This window comes from Protopterus annectens, chromosome 8.part0, assembly GCF_019279795.1.
Source record: "Protopterus annectens isolate FY-2018-M chromosome 8.part0, PAN1.0, whole genome shotgun sequence".
Classification (NCBI taxonomy): domain Eukaryota; kingdom Metazoa; phylum Chordata; order Ceratodontiformes; family Protopteridae; genus Protopterus; species Protopterus annectens.
Window position 1 is genome coordinate 1964625807 of NC_056741.1, and position 21204 is coordinate 1964647010.

The 21204-nt window shown below is 41.0% G+C and overlaps 1 protein-coding gene across 1 annotated transcript in view; it reads right to left on the minus strand.

Moving 5' to 3' along the window:
- AP1G1 (adaptor related protein complex 1 subunit gamma 1) overlaps window positions 1-21204 on the minus strand; it is a 4036072-nt gene that overhangs the window by 2030150 nt on the left and 1984718 nt on the right. Inside the window, exons 11-13 of the mRNA XM_044079548.1 lie at window positions 19922-19962; window positions 10759-11498; window positions 9968-10447 (exon numbers count right to left, since the gene is read on the minus strand). Of these exons, the coding sequence (XP_043935483.1) occupies window positions 9968-10447; window positions 10759-11498; window positions 19922-19962 (1261 nt within the window). The remainder of the gene's footprint in view (window positions 1-9967; window positions 10448-10758; window positions 11499-19921; window positions 19963-21204) is intronic.

The following is a 21204-nucleotide window of genomic DNA, read 5'->3' on the forward strand; positions in this document are numbered from 1 at the left end:
AGACCTCTGCAGAATAGCCACTTTTTGTCTTACAGCAAATCCTGGTCCATCTAACCCACTCACCACTAGTTACTACAGTATATACCTGCCATAATGGATCGACAGTTTCCCACCACTTCTCCAGCCAGGTTGATTGACATGGGTACCTTGAGGCAATGTAGCACTTGCCTCATGTATACTGATAACCAGTTACTTCTAAAACAAACAAATACAACTTGTGAGATATGTATCCATACTATGCATTTGGAATCAATTCTTTCACGTAACAAACCAGATATCAAACAGATTGTCAGCAAACACACACTTCAACTCTTGCACAAAAGCAAACAACACAAACCCACATATGCGGAAGTACTTGTTACAAGCCTACCTAAAGATCAGAGTACTCCCAAGTGCAAACCTACTGCACACACTGCAGAACCAACAAAATCTACTACACATAATAATACACACAACAGTGTCTCAGCCAATAAGCCCCTCAGACAAAACACCTCAAAACCAAATGTCATGGTCATAGCGGATTCCACAGTGTGAGACACACGTCCCTTTCATGAGGCTAGGCAAGGAGGTTGTCATGGTCAACTGTCAGGTGCCAGGATTCATCAGATCACACATACAGTCAAGTCTCTCAATAACAAGTACTGTTATGACTCTGTCACAGTCCCTGTTGGGGTGAATGACTTGAGACATACCTCACTGGACTATATGGGGAGAGACATGACTGCACACTTTGTGTCCCAGGCAGACATGTCCCTAGCCCTAAACAGCACTCTACCTTCACCCAAGGATGATATCTCAATATAAACAAAAAATGATTGACTTCAACTACTGGCTTAGCTTCTGGTGTCAATCCAGGGGATTCCAGGATCATACGAGGTTACTAGGCTATCGACCCAGAGGTCATTTCAAGCCTAGACATTTCATCCCAATGTAATACCATACATATTCTAGTTAACACCCAGGATTGTATTTAATGACTGCCCAAGTCCAACAGGGCTGTGGGCACTACCCCCAGTATGAATTTATGGTGCCCCATCCACTCATCCAGGTTCCTTTTGAAAGCGTCATAGAGGTGCTTTGCTTCACATGAATTAGCAGCCTATTCCAAAGCAGTGCTGGGAGACAAATATTTCCCTCCAGTACGTTCTATTCAAATTGCAGGCCATATTTTGGTCCCAGGAATGGGTAGCTCTAGCCCTGTTTGATTTACAGATGTGCAGAAAATTAATTAGGTTTGAGTCAGAGATTGATCTGTAAGCCAGGCATAAGTCTCCCGTAGGAAGGCTACACGATACTAAGCACAGTGACAAGGATTTAGTTGGTCTGTGTAAGGAGTCCTTTGATCTCCTTTGTTGGAAACCATTTTGAGCATCTGTTTCTTAGGCATGGGGCCTTGAACTGGAGACTGAAGTGCAGTCTTTTAAGGTTTAATAGGAGTCTTAGTCTTAGGATACGCTTTTATGGTGAGCGTTGTCGGTCTGAAGACGCCTTCAGAAACCGAAGGTGTTTCTGCAGCACCGACATCTCTTTCAGCAGTATCGCTGGTAGGGGCTAAACAAAATGGCTGTGTCGGCCTAGTACTCTCCGCCAAAAGCTCAGAAGCGGTCTCTGGTTCCAGATCTGCGGTAGTCAGGGGCTGCGTAGGAGCCTCACTGAGGACCGGTGAACCGGAGACCGGACCATCAGAGGCCTGAGTCTCGCTTGGGTCTAGGCTGCCTGTCCTTATCCTTGCGTTTTTTTTGTGCACACCGGCAGTTGGTTGCTCCGACGGCATGGTGTAGTTAAACTTTCTACGGAAGTAGTGTTGTGCGAAATCAAAGCGTCTCTTTATAGTACGCTTATTAAACCTAGCACAAAAATGACAACCAGTGACGTTGTGGTCCGGGCCTAGGCAAGGTATGCAGTAAGAATGAAAATCCTTATGAGGTATTTGCTTCCCACAAGAAATACAATTGTTAACTTTTTCTGACATCGGTCTGAGGCAAGAGAAGTTTTCACAACAGGGTATTTAGCTTTATTGAAGACTTCGGATCTGAAATTCGACTTCGAAAATCTCAGGAGTCGGCAGACTGGCACTTGTGAACTGCTTCAGGCACCGCACAGCAAGAAAGACTGAAGAAAATGGCGTCGGATGCATTATATATACCCCTGGCGCACTGACGTCAGGGAAGAAACGACAGCAACCGACGCCGGACCAAGACTTTGGAATCCCGCCCGACTGCAGGACCGCCTGACGACAGGATAACCAAAGTGTGATGACTGCAGCAGGGTAACACGATGAACATCCACCTTTGCTCTAGAGGGGATGCCTTTGCTAATCAAGTGTGCTATGTAGGAGGCCTTCCTTACTACAGTAGACACATGGTTCACAAACTTAAGGTCGCCGTCTACTTGTGATTCCAGATCCCTTACCACTTTGTAAGTACATATGGTACTGTTGTTAAATTGATAGTGTGAAGGGACATTATTTTTACCAAAGGAATTTGCATTTAGTTTGAGACTGTGACTAAGACACCAGTTGTTGGTCTGTGTAAAATCCTCCTGACGTATACGGTAATTTGGAGATTTGATAATTACACCCAGTTTGTAGTCGTCTGCAAACTGTGTCAGCCACAGCCCCTTAGTTTTGGACTGAACTTCTGAGAAGTCCATACCAAACAATAGAGGGCTCAGCACTGACCCTTTTGGCACCCTGCTGGTGACAGGTCTGTTGGTTGATGTGGAGTCACCCACTTTGACAGTATGTGACTAGTTTGTGAGCCAGTTGGCAACCCATCTTACAACAAAGGGGTTTACATTCAGTTTGCAAGTTTATCAGTAATGACCGAGTGTGGGATTGTGTTGAAGGCCTTGGCTAAGTCGAAGTATGCTGTGCACACAGATTTGCCCTCGTTAATGGCCCTGGTCACATTTTTGAAGGAATCCACCAGTTTTAACAGGCAGGATCTGCACTTGAAGCCGAACTGGATCAGATCTATAGTTTGGAGGTTGCCTATGTCTTTACTTATGAGGTCCATGATGATACAGTCCATGGCCTTACAGATGAGGCTGGTCAAACTTTTGCCTCTATAATTCCCCGGGACTGTTGCTAAGCCACCTTTGTGGATGGGAATAAATGTTGCTGCTATCCACTCCGCAGGAACAAAGCCTGTGGTAAGGCTGTGATTAAATAGGATACTTAATGGTGATGTTAGTTCATGTTTTAGTTTACTCAGAAGACAGCCTGGGATGCCATCTGGTCCCACCGAGACTGCATTTTTTTTTTACCAGAAAGGCTCATCCAAACTCTGCTACACTTTGCTGTGAAGGAAAGGTTAGTTTGCTTTTATTTTTTGTATTACTGTATTGCCTTTCTATATTTTGAATACTGTAGTTTGTTTTCTTTACCTTGTGTTTTGCTTGCATTCTGTTTTAACAGCATATTAAAACTTTAAAAGAGACCACAGCGCTCTCTGTTCTGAGTCAGGCAGAATTTTTTACCACCCTCCCACCCATTTAAGTTGTCTTGTTAAATACCACTGTCTTTCTAGTTGCCCGCCTCTTATGTTAATCTGACCATATATCTCATTTCTCTCTACTTTCACTGGCTTATGTGAGTAATCACAAAATCATCATTTTTGAAATCCCACCCCTTCAATTATTTAAATTTATTGGCCATCCTACAGTATTTCATAGTACCAAAATACAAAAGTGACCACCCCTTTCAATCCATCTTGCTGTTTTAAAAATAGTAACTCTCCACTAAACCTTAACTTTTTAAACAGGTAAAACTCAAGTTACCTACTTTCACATCTAACTTCTCTAGTGCACACTGCAGAGTGCATTCATTTCAATCTTACCTTTAAGCATCCCTGTGACTAGCACTTTCTCTAATACCTGCTGGAAAGCACTAGGAAGCCTTAAACTCATACAAACACTGAACTCTCCTTGTTAACAAGGAGAAATTAATAGTAGGCACTAAACAGCCTATAATTGCAAAGTACCTTGCTAAGGAAACAGCTCCTATACTTTACAAAGAAAAAAAAAGCCCCAAACCAGGCATGTCCAAGGGTCAGCTTCCGGTGATTTCTCCTGTCCACCTGGTGAATCTGGGCATACTGGGGCAATGCAGCAATTGCCTCGTACACAGACAACCCTCTCCTCCTACCACCCAATACTACAACCTGTGAGAGATGCACTTACTAGCCAAAATGGAAGCAAAGCTCTCTCCACCCAAAATTGTGCTAAACAGTCAAGAGGCCACACTACACCTCAAGCAACACATAACCTTTCTAAACCCGCACCACCAACACCCACATATAGCAACACTAAATCCACATATGCAGAGGCCCTTAACTGTAACCTGCCCAAGCAACAAAGACCTCTGAAGCTGAAAAGCAAACAAACACCAATCACAACCAATGTGTCACATAGTTCACAACACCAGTGTGCCACCCAGCAACAGCCCCTAAGGCAAGACATTGTACCTAACACTTTAGTCATAGGTGACTCTATAGTCAGGCACACTGATGTCCCTCTCACCAGGTTGAAGAAGAAGAAAATTACAGTCAGCTGCCTGTCGGGTGCCAGGATCCGCCACATAACGCATACACTCAAGTCACACCACAACAAGTACAAATATGACTCTGTCATTGTCCATGTTAGAGTGAATGACTTGAGACGTACCTCCCTGGACTACATGAAAAGAGGCACGGAAGAGCTCTCGGATCATGTGGCCCAGGCAGGTATGACCCTAGCCCTGAGTAGCATCCTGCCTTCGCCCAGAATGATACCACAATATAAGGATAAAATGATTGACTTCAACAATTGGCTAAGCTTATGGTGTCATTCAAAGGGGATCCAGTATCTGTCTGCCTGGGATGACATGACTGACACACCACGATGCTTTGCCAGAGATGGTCTGCACCTGTTGCCCCTGGGATTCAGGTTACTGGCTAAGGCTCTTGCCACCCCTATAGTGCCTTTTTTAGGCAAACTTCAAAGGACAAAACCACCACTGTAACAGGTACAAGCATGCAAAATATGAAGGTAATGCTACTCAATGCTAGAAGTCTAAACCTCAAAATGCACTGTCTCAAGGCACTCCTAAAAATGGAGAACATCAATATCTGTGCAGTAACTGAGACCTGGTTCAAGGCTCCAGAGAGCACCCCTGCAATACCAGGCTACAACTCTTACCACACTTTTCAGCCACCAAACCAGGACCGTAACACTAAAGGTGGAGGAGTGTCAATATTCACCAAGGATATTCACACCACCAGGCTAGTTGGCCAACACAATGTGTCTGAAATTCTCCAAGTGCAACTAACACTAGGTAAGACTGCAATCCAAATTGTAGCTCGCTACAGATCCCCCACCATACCCCAAGATTCTCACTACACCTTTCTAAATATACTGGAAAATATTAAGATAGAACCAAACACCCTAATACTGGGTGATTTTAACTACCCTGCCATTAACTGGGAAAAGTACTCATGTCCCAACACTTTTGCGCAACGGTTCTTGGAATTCATAAATTCCAACGCCCTGGATCAACTAATCCATAGTCCCACCAGGGGCTCCAATATCCTAGACCTGGTCATTACCAACATGGGAAATCAATGCTCCATATCTATGGTCACCCCCTCGTTAGTCAGGTCTGACCATAAGCTAATCACCCTTAACATTCACATCCCACCCTCACCCCCAGTAAAGAAACCATCATAAAAAACTTCTCCAAAGCCAACTTCATGCTACTCATGTCAGAAGTGACAAACTTCATGACACCCATGCAGACAGGAACTGAAAGTTCAACTGCTGAATCCTACACTAAAGCACTGTACGAGCACATCCACTCATGCATGAGTCGTGCCATCCCAAATAGAACCAAAATGCTCTCATCCAAAAAAAGGAAGCCAATTTGGTGGTCCCCTGCCATAAACAAACTTTACAACAAAAGGAAGAAACTTTTGAAGAAAAGAGGAAAATCCCAGGATGCAAAAAACTCCCTTACTAGCCTTAGTAACAAACTGAGATGCCTCATAAAATCCTCCAAAACTAGTTACGAAAATAAAATTGCCAAAGATTCCAAAGACAACCACAAAGCATTCTATAACTATGTCAAGAATCTAAATGGCAATGCTCAGATCTGCTCTGAGCTAAAACAGAATGGCATTAAATATACTGATCCGAAGGATATTGCCAATATCCTGGCAGATCGATTCAGTGTCAACTTCACCCCCCTCTCACCCCCTAAATGGCCCATCTCAATACCGGAAGATTGCCAAATTCCAGTAATAACGGCCACACAGGTACAAAACACACTCTCTAAAGCCAATAATACAGCATCCATGGGACCAGATGACATCCCAGGCTGTGTACTACATGAACTACAATATGAACTGGCACCTCACCTAAGTGTCATGTTTAATCATAGCCTCACCTCAGGTTTCGTGCCCACTGAGTGGCGCAGAGCTACAGTTATCCCAATCCACAAGGGGGGATCCACCTTGGATCCCGGAAACTACCATCCCATCAGTCTGACAAGCCTTATCTGCAAGGCCATGGAGAGTATTATCATGGAACTTATAAACAAAGACATTGGCAACCTTCAAACACTGGACCCCACCCAGTTTGGGTTTGTGAAGGGCCGATCTTGTCTCCTGAACCTGATTGACTTCTTTGAATCAGTCTCCAGAGCCATGGACAAGGGTAAGGTGGTCCACACAGCCTATCTAGACCTTGCCAAGGCCTTTGACACCATCCCCCACTCTGGAATCAGAAATAAACTTACTAAGTTGGGCATTGATCCCTATGTCACCCAATGGGTTGCTAAATGGCTTACTGATAGAACCCACACTGTAAAAGTAGCAGACTCCAAATCCAGCTCCAAACAAGTGACAAGTGGAGTACCTCAGGGTTCAGTCCTGTGGCCGCTCTTGTTTGGCATCTACTTCTCTGAAGTACAGGTCAACACTAAGGGACTCTGGCTAACAAAGTTTGCAGATGACTGCAAACTGGGAGCTATTATTGAATCCCTAAATGATGTGGATACTCTACAAAAGGGCCTTACAGAAAAAGATGCTTGGTGCCAGAGCCATGGGCTCAAGCTCAATGCCAAGAAATGTATTGTTATCCCCTTTGGGAAAAAAACATGTATCCATGAATTACCATATAGGTGGCAGTACACTAAACACAGAAAGTGTGATAAGAGACTTACGGACACAGGTGGACAGTGGTCTCACCTTCGATAACCACATCGCCACAACAGTCAGGAAATCCTTCTATGTGGCACACCTCATCACGAAGGGCTTTTCATCCAGAAAAAAGGAGGTCATTGTCCCACTGTACTCATCCCTCATTAGACCCATTATAGAATAGAACGCCCCATTTGGTATGTACCTCTCAAGACATCTGCAACAACTGGAAAGGCCTCAGAAATACCTCACTAAAAGAATCACAGGCCTAAAGCAGATGCCCTACGCTGACTGCCTTAAAAAACTCCAGCTATACTCTGTCGCATATCGTCTACTCAGAGGCGATCTCTGCTTAACATACAAGGCCATGTCAAACCCAGAGCGATTGGACATGCTACACTTAAAGAAATCCCAATCCCTCAGAGCTACACGCTCCAGGGATCTAAACCTTGTCATCACAATAAACAAAACATGCTGGAGGGATAGGTTCCTGACCCAGAGACTCCCCAGACTCTGGAATAGATTGCCCATACATGTCAAGCAGAGTGCCTCTTTGGACCTCTTCAAGAGGAACCTTGACGATTGGATGGGAGAAAGGAAATTCACCCCAGGGATCACGTCAGTCGCCCTGCTAGACAGGGGTCCAGGAAAGTAAATAACGTGGGAAGAAATAGCCAGGGAATTGTTATGGCTAGGCTTGTATAGAGAAAACGAGGCACGCACGGAAGACAATGGTGCAGGGTCCAAACCATGAATGTAGAAACGACAAAGGGACCAGCACTCAACAGCAGCAAGATAAAATTCAAAAAGATGATTTATTTCAAGGTTGCTGAAAGTCAACCTTGCATAATATACACAAACCGGTTTCGGCTGTTAAAGCCTTTATCAATGTGACTTCTTCTTAATCCAAAAACATTAATTTGCACAAACACCTTTACATCCTGGTTCTCTATTTATACCCTTACCTTAAAGTGGTATGAACCTATTGGGATTTGTATATAGGGTACTTATACAGTGTTTAAATAAGAACATGTTCAGCATGAATATGCTTATGATACATTATTTGAACCACATACACCTAACATCCTAAAGATAACAATTACTTATTCATGCTTATTTATGAAATGAATGGCTGATATGAAATATAGCCAAGAAATACTTATGTTATTACACCTTGGGGGCATCATTGGCCTATCCATCATGTACTTGATATTCATTTAATCCTGGCTTGAAAAAAGCCCCAAGGGTGGTAATCCACTTGTTCTCCATGTTATTGAGTTTCGTGTGCCACCCAATCTTGAAATTCCTGTGAAGTTGGATTTTATCTATTATGATGAACCTAAATGATGCTCCTGTATGTTGTTGGCTATGTTTATATAGAGCATTGGTAATCCTCCTATTTCTGATGGAACTCAAGTGTTCACTAATCCTAATTCTGATAGGCCTGGAGGTCTGCCCAACATAAAACGCAGAGCAAGTGCATTGTGCCAAATATATCACCCAATCAGAGCTGCAATTCCCAAAGATGTTGATATTAAACATCCTTGGTGTATTTTGCTGGTGAATTCTTTGGTTTTACAAATGTATTGGCATAAGCTGCAATGTCCACAGGGGTAACAACCAACTAAGGCATCACCAAAAAGTGTGGTTTGTTGTTTGGTAACTGGTGTGAACCTTTTATAATGTGTTAACTGAGACTGAATGGTACGTCCCCTGCGGTAAGAGAAGGCACAGGTTTCGGTAAGGATGTCATTAAGAAATGGATTCGACTGTAGTATATCCCAATGTTTGTTGACAATTTGTTTAAACCAGGATGTGTTGTTACCATACGTGGTGACTAGTCTGATAGGCTGCCTACCTTGCTTGGTAACTTCCTGTGATTTGTTATATTTAAGTAGATCTGATCTTTCCCCGGCTTGCATCTGTCTGGCCGTATTGTTTAGATGGTTGGAATTATAACCTCTATCCACAAATCTTGTTGTTAATTCCTGTGTTTGTATAGAGTATTCTGCTGCCGTTGAACAAATCCTTTTCAAGCGCAAATATTGTGACTTTGGAATGTTGTTAATGATGTGGGGGGGGTGAGAGCTGGTGGCAAAGAGTAAGGTGTTATATTGTGGGAATTTCCTATGTATTATTGTTGCTAAAGTGTGATCCGGTAACCTTTTAATAGCCACATCCAAAAACACAATCTCATTGTATCCAATATTGACCGTAAATTGTATGTTAAATGAATTGTTATTGAGATAATCCACAAATTTGGATAGTTCCTCCTTACTTCCCCGCCACACCAACCAGCAGTCATCCAAATACCTACGCCATATATCCATGTAGTCCATATAAATATTTCGCTGGACATCATATATGAAGGTCAGTTCATAATACCCCATAAATAAATCTGCATAAATTGGGGCAAAAGATGCCCCCATTGCTGTTCCTTTAATTTGCCAATAGGGGTTGCCTTCAAAGTAAAAAATGTTTTTCTGCAATACATACTCAGTTAACTTGATCAAAAAAATTCTTAAATCCTGTTGAGTATAGATTCGATTGATTTAACCAGTACGTAACTACCAAAATGCCAGCTTGATGTGGAATACTTGTATATAAAGATGTTACATCTAATGTACGTAACAGCCAGTCCTCATCAAGTTGAGAGTCTTCAATAATATTTAAAAATTGTGTTGTGTCCTGGATACGTGATCTGACCATTGACAATAATGGTTTTAAATATTCAGTCAGAAAAGCAGATAAAGGTTCAGTAAGGGATCCACGACCTGACACAATGGGTCTACCTGGTGGATTCATTAAATCTTTATGTGTCTTGGGTATTAAATAGAGGTACTGTGGCATTGGTTCTGAAACCTTCAGTTGGTTGGCCACTTGGGGGGTGATGATATCCTCCTCCACAGCTAAATCTATGAATGAATCAATATCAGTTTTAAAGTTGGGGGTGGGATCCACTACCATCTTTAAATAAAACTGCGTTTGAGATAACTGTTTCAGTGCCTCTGCCTTATATTTTAAGTAGTCCATAACCACAATACCTCCACCTTTATCTGCAGATGTAATCACAATATTTCTATTTTGTTGTAGTTGCTTAAGTGCTTCACATTCTTGTCGGTTAAGATTATTACGACAACCCTCAGGATCTTTGGAAAAATGTAAATCCTTCATAACACAATCCTTGAATATAGACACATATTTATCCATTGGTGGTACAAATGTAGATTTTCCAAACCTAAACCCAATAGATCTTTGAGAATTAGACTCATCTGAAAAAAATAACTTTAGATTGAGTGTTCTACAAAAGTTATTAATATCATCAACTAATAAATGTTCAGACACCGGTGTTGTGGGTACAAAATTAAGGCCTTTATTTAACACCTTATATTGAACTTCTGTAAGTGCCACAGATGAAATATTAAGTACATTGTTTATTGTGGTATTTGTTTCAATAGTGTTTGAAGATTGGTTGTACCCAAATCTGCGCTTGTGCTTCCTCCCTGCCCTGTGTTTGTTGGCCCTAAAGGGATGAATTGCTTTCTTTTGGCTACTGGGGATGCCTGGTTGGAGGAGACATTACCTTCTGTAGTAGATGAAAAATCATCATCAGAAGTAAGACTGTGTCTACTGTCATGTTTCTTGAGAATAGGTCTAGGTCTTTTCTTTCCCCTGGGTGGTTTATGTGTACTCTCACTAAACCTCACATTTTTTGAAGTTACAAAGGGTTTTCCTTTTTCATAATCCCCTAAATCTCTATTGAATTTATGTATTTTTCTTTTCTTAAGATCTTGTTCTATGTTTGTCAATTCCTTGGCTAATTGGGATAAATGGTCCTGATAGTAATCAGTACTGGAAAATGTTTCCGCTTCCAAACAAGTCATTTGTAATTCTGTAGTTAGAGTTTCAATATTTCTTTCATAGTATTTGGAAAGACTGTCGACAAACAGCATGGATGCCTGATGTTGGGCAGTAGCCCAATCTTGTCTTAATTCATTGTCAATATTAGCCACTAAGGGTTGCAACTTAATACGAAGTCCTCTTGGTGTTATATCTTTAATTTTGTATGCTTTAAAAAGCTTTAAATGCCATATATTTGTTCTGAGGGCTTTCATTTGTCTATGTAACTTTGAAAAAATAGTCCCACATTTTTCTTTAAGATTAATTGTAGTGTTATCTGTCGTGGAGACCTGGCCTGTATTGAGTCTGAATACTTCTAAGTTGTCCTTATCTGCCGAAAGGCCTTCAAGGATATCATTTAAATCCATTATGGTCAGGGTATGAAAAATCCTTTTATTTATTTTCACTTTGCCAAATAATATCCTATGTATATATTAAAAAATTATTAATATTAAATCTGAAAAAACTTTTTTTGGGGTAATGTTAGTCAGCCCGACCAGAATAAATCATACAAAATGTATAACAATATTCAATAATACTGGGTCAGAGAGTTGCCACATATGCATGAGTATGCCCAAACGGTCCACAATATAGGGCTGTAGAATGCTTGTTATGTTTTAGTATCCTTACAATAGGTGGTATTGTTTGCAAAAAGGTTGACAGTTATAATATCCTTTTTTATTTTTAATAGCCACCGTAAGGATATCAACTCACACTTCAAAACTTGTTTAATCTTTAAGAATGCCCTTACAATGAGTGGAACCAACAAAAAGAATCAATATTACCAAATATATTTGTTTTTTTGTGCCACCGTAAGGGTATAACCTGATGTTACTACTTATGTACCTTTTTATTGCCCTGTATTACAGAGTCAACATATTTGTTGATAAGTTGTAGAGTGGGCCAATGGTCAACCAAAGCATAATGGAAACAATAACCCAGAGACCAAAATTAGAATGTCACTCTTTTTTGAAAATATTTTTTCACCAATGTTGCACCTGGTCAGACTTGAAAACAGTATTCCCCTATTTGGATATGTATTTAAATAAAAATGAAAAATTCTTATTAATGCTTAACGCAACTGAATTGAAATGACCTGTACTTATGTGACTAGGCCAATATACTTGTATATATGTGCCTTAAATGAACCTTAGATGAGAAACCCTCAGAAAAAAGTATATTGCTATGCCAATTGCTTGAGTTAGATATGTTGAGATGATAATTCTTGTCACTATGGGGTTTGCAACAACCTATTGTGTATAAAGTGACATCCATGCAGTCATCAATTGTTGTCTTAAAGTCAGTATTTATGTGTGTTAGATGACTAACACCAGGACTCCTTTTAATAAATGTTGATAAGTCCAGAAAATCCCTGACTTAATTATGTAATAACATATTAAGGACTTTGTATTTGAACCATAACAAGGCTGAATATATTATACATATAACAGCAATACGAAGGCCTAAAGCATTGTTGTGCCTAATAGTAATAAACAAGTCCATAAACCAGTTCTGATATGTCGGTATGCCTCCTGAAGCAACCCAAAAACATAGGCCAATATCCCAATGTCCTGCCTGAATAAGGGTACAAGAATCACCAATTGTAAGGTTTAGGAAACAAGTACACTGGTTGTGTTAACTATAACCTTGTTGTTTACAAAAAAGCAATTGTTATCAAAATTATATCCAACTTGGATTATGCCCTTTAAAAAAATTTTTTTGAAGAATCCGAAAACATGCCCACCAACTTGTTGTACAATTATTAGAAAGATGTACATATATTATAGTTATTAAGTATATAGTATAAGACATACAATACCTAGCTTTTACAACTTGTGGGTTTGGCGTCTATAGCAGATTTATGATCAAACCAAAAAAATTAAGAATTAAAGGCATAAACCCATATTAATACATGACCCACTCTCTTAATCGAACCATCCATCACCCATCTGTGAAAAACGTTATTGATTTTAATCAACATGAAAAGCTGCCACCATTAAGAGTCTTAGCGACATGAAATTAGTTTAACAAAACCTTAATAATCCAACGTTCACAAAATGAGGCGTGATATAAACGCGTATTGGATATTCAATAGTCCTTCATATTGGCCACTTGCTTGTAGTAATGTAATTTAACATAATACAATGTTAACTTTAAGGATTTCCAAAAAGACAAAAAAATTTACTTTTCTTGATGCATCTATGGTTCAGCTTGCCCCCACAAACGGAAAGTTAATAAGATATAGTTGTTTGCATCCACGCGAAAATCACAATCACGATTGTAGTTAGTATCGCTTGAAGACCAATAATCAGTGAAAAGCAGTCAGATACTTAAATCCCATCCAGATATAAATCCCGCATTAGGCAACAAAAACAGTATTCATGATTATAAGCCACAATCTCTAAATGGATCCATCTTGTAGGCCCAAGGAAGCCTGTTAAGGTCGTTTCATCCCAAGATTATAACTGTACCACTTGCCTGACGCTATGAATCAGCGATGCGTATTTTTACCATGATTGTCTTGAAAATAACCCAAGTAAAATGTCCAAACCACTGTGAAAATACCCCAACGATGTGAAGGAGAACCACCAAGAAGACGGTGTAATCCTGCTCCCAGGCGTCCCCAGCGTGAAGGCAGCAATACAGAGAAAACGAGGCACGCACGGAAGACAATGGTGCACGGTCCAAACCATGAATGTAGAAACAACAAAGGGACCAGCACTCAACAGCAGCAAGATAAAATTCAAAAAGATGATTTATTTCAAGGTTGCTGAAAGTCAACCTTGCATAATATACACAAACCGGTTTCGGCAGTTAAAGCCTTTATCAATGTGACTTCTTCTTAATCCAAAAACATTAATTTGCACAAACACCTTTACATCCTGGTTCTCTATTTATACCCTTACCTTAAAGTGGTATGAACCTATTGGGATTTGTATATAGGGTACTTATACAGTGTTTAAATAAGAACATGTTCAGCATGAATATGCTTATGATACATTATTTGAACCACATACACCTAACATCCTAAAGATAACAATTACTTATTCCTGCTTATTTATGACATGAATGGCTGATATGAAATATAGCCAAGAAATACTTATGTTATTTAATTAGGCAAAAATCAAAAAATATATATATTTTTTTAATTAACATAGGTATATTTGGTGTATATGGAATGTGATAATGACATGGAAGCATTGGATATTTAAACTGCCCAATGATCATTATTTGAACATATAGATATTATTTGACAGATGCAAGCCAGGGAAAGATCAGATCTACTTATATATAACAAATCACAGGAAGTTACCAAGCAAGGTAGGCAGCCTATCAGACTAGTCACCACGTATGGTAACAACACATCCTGGTTTAGACAAATTGTCAACAAACATTGGGATATACTACAGTCAAATCCATTTCTTAATGACATCCTTCCCGAAACCTGCGCCTTCTCTTACCGCAGGGGACGTACCATTCAGTCTCAGTTAACACACTATAAAAGGTTCACACCAGTTACCAAACAACAAACCACACTTTTTGGTGATGCCTTAGTTGGTTGTTACCCCTGTGGACATTGCATCTTATGCCAATACATTTGTAAAACCAAAGAATTCACCAGCAAAAATACACCAAGGATGTTTAATATCAACATCTTCGGGAATTGCAGCTCTGATTGGGTGATATATTTGGCACAATGCACTTGCTCTGCGTTTTATGTTGGGCAGACCTCCAGGCCTATCAGAATTAGGATTAGTGAACACATGAGTTCCATCAGAAATAGAAGGATTACCAATGCTCTATATAAACATAGCCAACAACATACAGGAGCATCATTTAGGTTCATCATAATAGATAAAATCCAACTTCACAGGAATTTCAAGATGGGGTGGCACACGAAACTCAATAACATGGAGAACAAGTAGATTACCACCCTTGGGGCTTTTTTCAAGCCAGGATTAAATGAATATCAAGTACATGATGGATAGGCCAATGATGCCCCCAAGGTGTAGGTTTTATATGTTCAAATGATGATCATTGGGCAGTTAAATATCCAATGCTTCCACGTCATTATCACATTCCATATACACCAAATATACCTACGTTAATTAAAAAAAAATATATATTTTTTGATTTTTGCCTAAATTAAATAACATAAGCATTTCTTGGCTATATTTCATATCAGCCATTCATTTCATAAATAAGCATGAATAAGTAATTGTTATCTTTAGGATGTTAGGTGTATGTGGTTCAAATAATGTATCATAAGCATATTCATGCTGAACATGTTCTTATTTAAACACTGTATAAGTACCCTATATACAAATCCCAATAGGTTCATACCACTTTAAGGTAAGGGTATAAATAGAGAACCAGGATGTAAAGGTGTTTGTGCAAATTAATGTTTTTGGATTAAGAAGAAGTCACATTGATAAAGGCTTTAACAGCCGAAACCGGTTTGTGTATATTATGCAAGGTTGACTTTCAGCAACCTTGAAATAAATCATCTTTTTGAATTTTATCTTGCTGCTGTTGAGTGCTGGTCCCTTTGTTGTTTCTACATTAGGCTTGTATAGGCCCTAGGGCTGATAGCCTAGTACCAACCTATGAACCAACCTATGCCTTGGACAAGACTTTAATGACCCGCTCTTCGGATATATAGGGTGGGAGGGGAGTTGTGGGGCAAGGTTTGTGATAGGTTTGGAGGGGATAAGGGAGTTGTGGGGCAAGGTTTGTGATAGGTTTGGAGGGGATAAGGGAGTTGTGGGGCAAGGTTTGTGATAGGTTTGGAGGGAATAAGGGAGTGAAATTTTCACCAAATCTGTCCACCAGCAGGTTTTCTGTCTCTGTGGGATCGGTGTGTGTGTGATGCAGTTAGTCACTAGTTCAGCACATGCTTGAGTCCTACCTTTTAGGTTGCATATGTACCTCTATAAAAGGCCATATGGTTATCCTTGGCTGTGATTGCCAAGTTTTTCTCAAAGTTACCCTTAGAGGATTTGACATGTTGTCTTATTTGCCTGTTGAAGCTGAGGAGAATGCTCTTCCATTGCTGGGACCTCGCCTTAGTTTTCTTAGACAGTAACTTTGTGTTGTTTGTAAAATTTGTTGATGCTGGATGTTCACCAGGACGGCTCATTTTTAGTTGGGGCTCTGACTTTGATGCTCTCTGGAACAGCCAAATCTAAACACTTATATAGGGTAGTTGTACAGGTGTTTAGTGTAAGCTTTGGTGTAGTTACCACTTCCAGCTGGGTGTGGGGCCTGGAATGCAGTTATACCTACCCCCAGGAGGGTACAGTTTGCCTTGAAGTTGTTTAGTCTGACTTCACACTTGGTGAGTTATAGGCGTTAGTGCCAATTTGAAAGCGACTGATTTGTGGTCCGAGTTAACTAATAAGGGTCCGATAGTTGCAGGGTACATCTGTTTGTCATGTTAGAGAGGACTAGATCTAGTATGTTTGCTCCTCTTTTTAGGTTTGAGCAATTTGTTCCAAACCACTTGAGTTAAAGTCAAGTAACTTTTGCACTAGTGAGTTAGGGCTACAGTAGGTTTTTCCCAGTTGATGATGGGATAATTGAAATCCCCATGACCAGAGTGTTTGGCAATATTTGGATTGACTCCAGTTTGATCAAGTAGACCTCGTGAACATCATGATCCATGAAGGGGGATCTACAATTAGCTATGAAATGAATGGGGCTTACCACAGTAACCTGAACTTGCAGTAACTCCATGGAACAGTCCTGTCTAACTAGTCAGGAGGTGAATTTTATCTCCAACATAGAAACACACTGCCTCCCTTTGGTTCTCTCATGTTCGTTTTGCAGTCTGAAGGTGTGGAAGGGATTGTAGTCTTGCAAGGGCGAGGTATTCTCTGAGGCCTTGAACCAGGTTTCTATGATTGCACAAACATCTACATCCTCTAGTGATAGGAGTGCTTGAGTATCTGTCAGCCTGTGTAAATATGAACAGACCACACTACTATTTTATTTTTTTTTTGGTTACTTGCAAATGTACTTGTCTCCCCATAGTGCCCTTTTTTCCCCCTTTTTTAAAGCAGTGTCATAACAAAATTCCCAACGTATAAAAATCCACTGGAGACAAACTCAGGGTTGTGCTGCTTAATGCTAGGAGTCTGTCAAAAACTGCACTCACTGGAAGCATTCTTACCTTGAAAGATGGCGATGGCTGTGCAGTCACAGAGACATGGTTCAAGGTTGCAGGGAGCACCTCAGCTATACAAGGCTACAAAGGTTCCACAGGTTCAGACCTCAAAACGAGCGTGAAAGAACCAAAAGCGGAGGTGTACCCATCTTCATTAAAGACAAATACTTCTCAAGACTGATCAAAGAGTACGACTCCCCTACAGCTACTCCAAGTCTAACTAAATGCAGGTAAAACCCCTTTCCATATCATTGTTCGCTAAAGGTCTCCTATCATGAAACACAAAAACCACTCTGCCTACCTAGACCTACTTGAGTCGCTCACTATACAGCCAAACACTTTAGTCATGAGTGACTTCAACTACCCTTCCATTGATTGGGAGTTGTATAAGAGCACAAACACGCTCAGACCAAGGTTCCTGGACTTTGTTAATACAAGCGGTCTGGAACAAATAGTCTGCACCCCCACAAGGGACTTGAATGTCCTAGACTTAGAACTCACCAACACAGGGGGTCTCTACCCTACCCCCTTGGTGTTGCCCTCCTTGGTAAGGTCTTATCGTAAACCAGTCTCGTTCAAAGTAATGATCATACCGGACACCACTCAAGGCTGAAAAGGATTAACAATTTCTCCAAAGCAATCTATAGCCTCTTACGCAATGGCATCAACAGTTTCAAAGCCCCTGCTAGCACGGTCAACAATGACTCCTACACAGAAGTGTACACAAATGCCCTGTATAATTACCTATACAGATGCATAGAATCGGCTGTACATGAAAGGATAAAAAAAAAAAAACATCTTGGTGGACATCAAGTGTAAATAGGTTATACAAGAGTAAGAAATTACTGTCCAAGAACAAGAGGGAAATGACTCAGCAGAGGAAAGACACCCTCCACAGCTTGAACAAGCAAATTAGATATCTTGTAAAGTACTCTAAAGCCAATTACAATAATAAACTGGCATCCCTAGCTAAGCATAATCACAAGCCATTCTTTAGCTATGTCAGAAATCTAAAATGGAAGGCCCAGCTTTGTGCTGAACTAGCAGTGGATGGTACCACTCAGATGGACCCTGACGACGTTGCCAACCTGCTAGCAGACAGATCTGGTGCAAACTTCACCCCCTCTGTCCCCACCAGACATACCCCCAAAGCATACCTGTCACCAAGTCCTCTACCTAGTTTCTCCAAACAGCAGGTCATAACTGCACTCTCCATGGCCAAAAACACAGCCTCCATGGGACCGGACAACATCCCTGGCTGCCTACTAAATGATCTAAAACAGGACCTAGCAAAACCACCTGGTGCACTCTTTAACCGCAGTCTAAGTACTGTCTTTGTCCCAGAGTGGAAAACAGCAACAGTAATTCCCTTGCACAAAGAAGGGTCCATCAACTGACCCTGGGAACTATAGAACCACAAGCCTAACCAGCCACACCTGCAAGGCCATGGAGATAATCATGATGGACCTTATCAACAAAGACATAGGTGACCTTCAAACTCTTGACCCGATCCAATCTGACTTTAAGGGTAGATCATACTTATTAAACCTGGTGGACTTCTTCAAGAATGTCACCAACGCCCTGGATGAAGGAGAAACAGTTCATACAGCCTATCTTAACTTAGCCAAGGCTTTTGACACAATCACCCACTCAGGCATCATTGAGAAACTCACCCAGCTGGGAATTAACCCATATGTCACTAGATGAGTAGCCAACTGGCTCACTGACAGAACGCATGCAGTCAAAGTTGGGGATTCCACCTTTACCAGCAGACCAGTTACCAGTGGTGTACCACAAGGATCTGTGCTGGGCTCCCTACTGTTTGGGATCTATTTCTCAGAAGTCCAGGCAAAAACAGATGGGATGTGGCTTACCAAATTCCCTGATGACTGCAAATTGGGTGCAATAACTGAATCCCCCAATGATGCTGACACACTACAAAAAGGGCTTGCACAGACAAATGATTGGTTCCAAAGCCAATGACAAACTAAATGCAAAAAAATGCATTAGCATCCCTTTTGGCAAATGGGAAAGTCCCTGCAAATTATAATATTAACAGTACCCACATTAGCTCAAACCCTGTGGTGAGAAATTTGGGAACACAGGTTAAAAACAACCTTAACTTCAATCGCCATGTGTTCACAGTGGTAAGGAAGGCTTTCTATGTTGCACATCTCACAAGTAAGGGGCATTGCATCCAGAGCTAAGGATGTTAGAACTTCCTTGTACTTATCCTTCAGACCACTAACAGAGTACAACACTCCCTTCTTTATGCATCTCACCAGACACCTGCAGCAGCTGGGGAGACCTCAGCGGCTTCTCACCAAGAAAATTCAGGGCATTCAACACGTGACCCACATGGACAGACTGAAAAGCCTTGTCACTGTACTCTGTACCTTATAGGCTGCTGAGAGGTGACTTCTGACTGGCCTAAAGAACAGTCTCAGGCCCTGCCCTAATGGAAATGATGCATATCCGCAAGTCAAATGGGACAAGATTCACTCACTCCAGGGATATTAACCTAGCCTGTGACATTAACAGGACATGCTGGAAAGAGAGGTACGTCTCTCAAAGATTGTCACTCCTATGGAACAAACTCCCAAATCACATAAAACAGAGTTCCTCAATGACCCTACTTAAGCACAACTTGATACAACTGGATGGGAGACTGTAAATTTACGCATCCAAATAACCTTCCCCTGCACGGAAACTGTTGCACAGCTGAAATGAACATGAACAAAAAGAAAAAAGCCAGCAACTGTGGGCTGTGAAAATTAATTTAATTAGTTAGACATTTAAAGTTTTATCAAATGTATAACTAATTAAATTAGTTTTCACAGCCCACAGTTGCTGGCTTTTTTCTTTTAGACTGTAAATTTAACCCGGGGGTGTCACGTATGTCCCTCCTGGATAAGGGCAATCAGTGCTGATCACAGACTCGCTCTGCAAATATAGACCATACAACATGGTCAATAAGAGAAAGTACAGTTTTGTACCTACCATAAATGTAGATGTTCGAGGATTCCCTTGCTGCAGTCCTGACTATTGGGTATAGTCCGCGTCCCAGTCGGCCCGAATACCAGAGTATAAGGCTGACGTCGGTCATGGCGCCTTAGACTGACGTCAGTACGTCAGGGTACTAATGCGCATGACCGACGTCATTTCCTCAGTCTTTTCTTGCCCCAGATGTCAGAAGACCAAAAAGACAAGTCCCAAAACAACCTGCACCAAAAACATGTACAATATATACAGCAATATATACAAAAAAAATATAAGCATGTAAACTCACCTACACAACCACCCTGAAACACAGAGGGGAAGGAGGGAGGGTAAATTGGACTGCAGCAAGGGAATCCTCGAACATCTACATTTATGGTAGGTACAAACTGTACTATGTTCTTCGCCTTCCTTGCTGCAGTCCTGACTATTGGGTAGAATCCCAAAGCAGAGGTAAGGGAGGCTGGCAAATTATAAAGTAGCAGGAGCTGACAACATGCCTTGTAAAACAGCTGTGGCAAAACCAGCCCTAGTCTTAGAGTATATAGGCAGGTGATAATGCCTAGAGAAAGTATGCACTGAACTCCAAGTAGCTGCTTCCAGAATATCCTTAGTTGCCACCCCTTAGAAATGCTGTTGAAGTGGCAGTAGCCCTAGTGGAATGAGGCCTAATCCCAGCTGGAACCTCTTTGCCATGATGGGAATAACAAAATGCAATGCAAAAGCCAATCCACCTAGAAATAGTTTGTTTTGACACAGGCTTGCCCTGTGAACTCAAAGCAAAAGAAACAAGTAACTGCTGAGACTGCCTAAAATCTTTAGTCCTGCTCAAATAATAACGCAATTGCCTGTGTACATCTAAAGTGTGCAAAATCTTTTCCCCTTTATTTTGAGGATCTGCAAAAACGTAGGCAAATGAATAGTTTGGTTTAAAGCCACACTAGAAACCACCTTAGGCATAAAGGA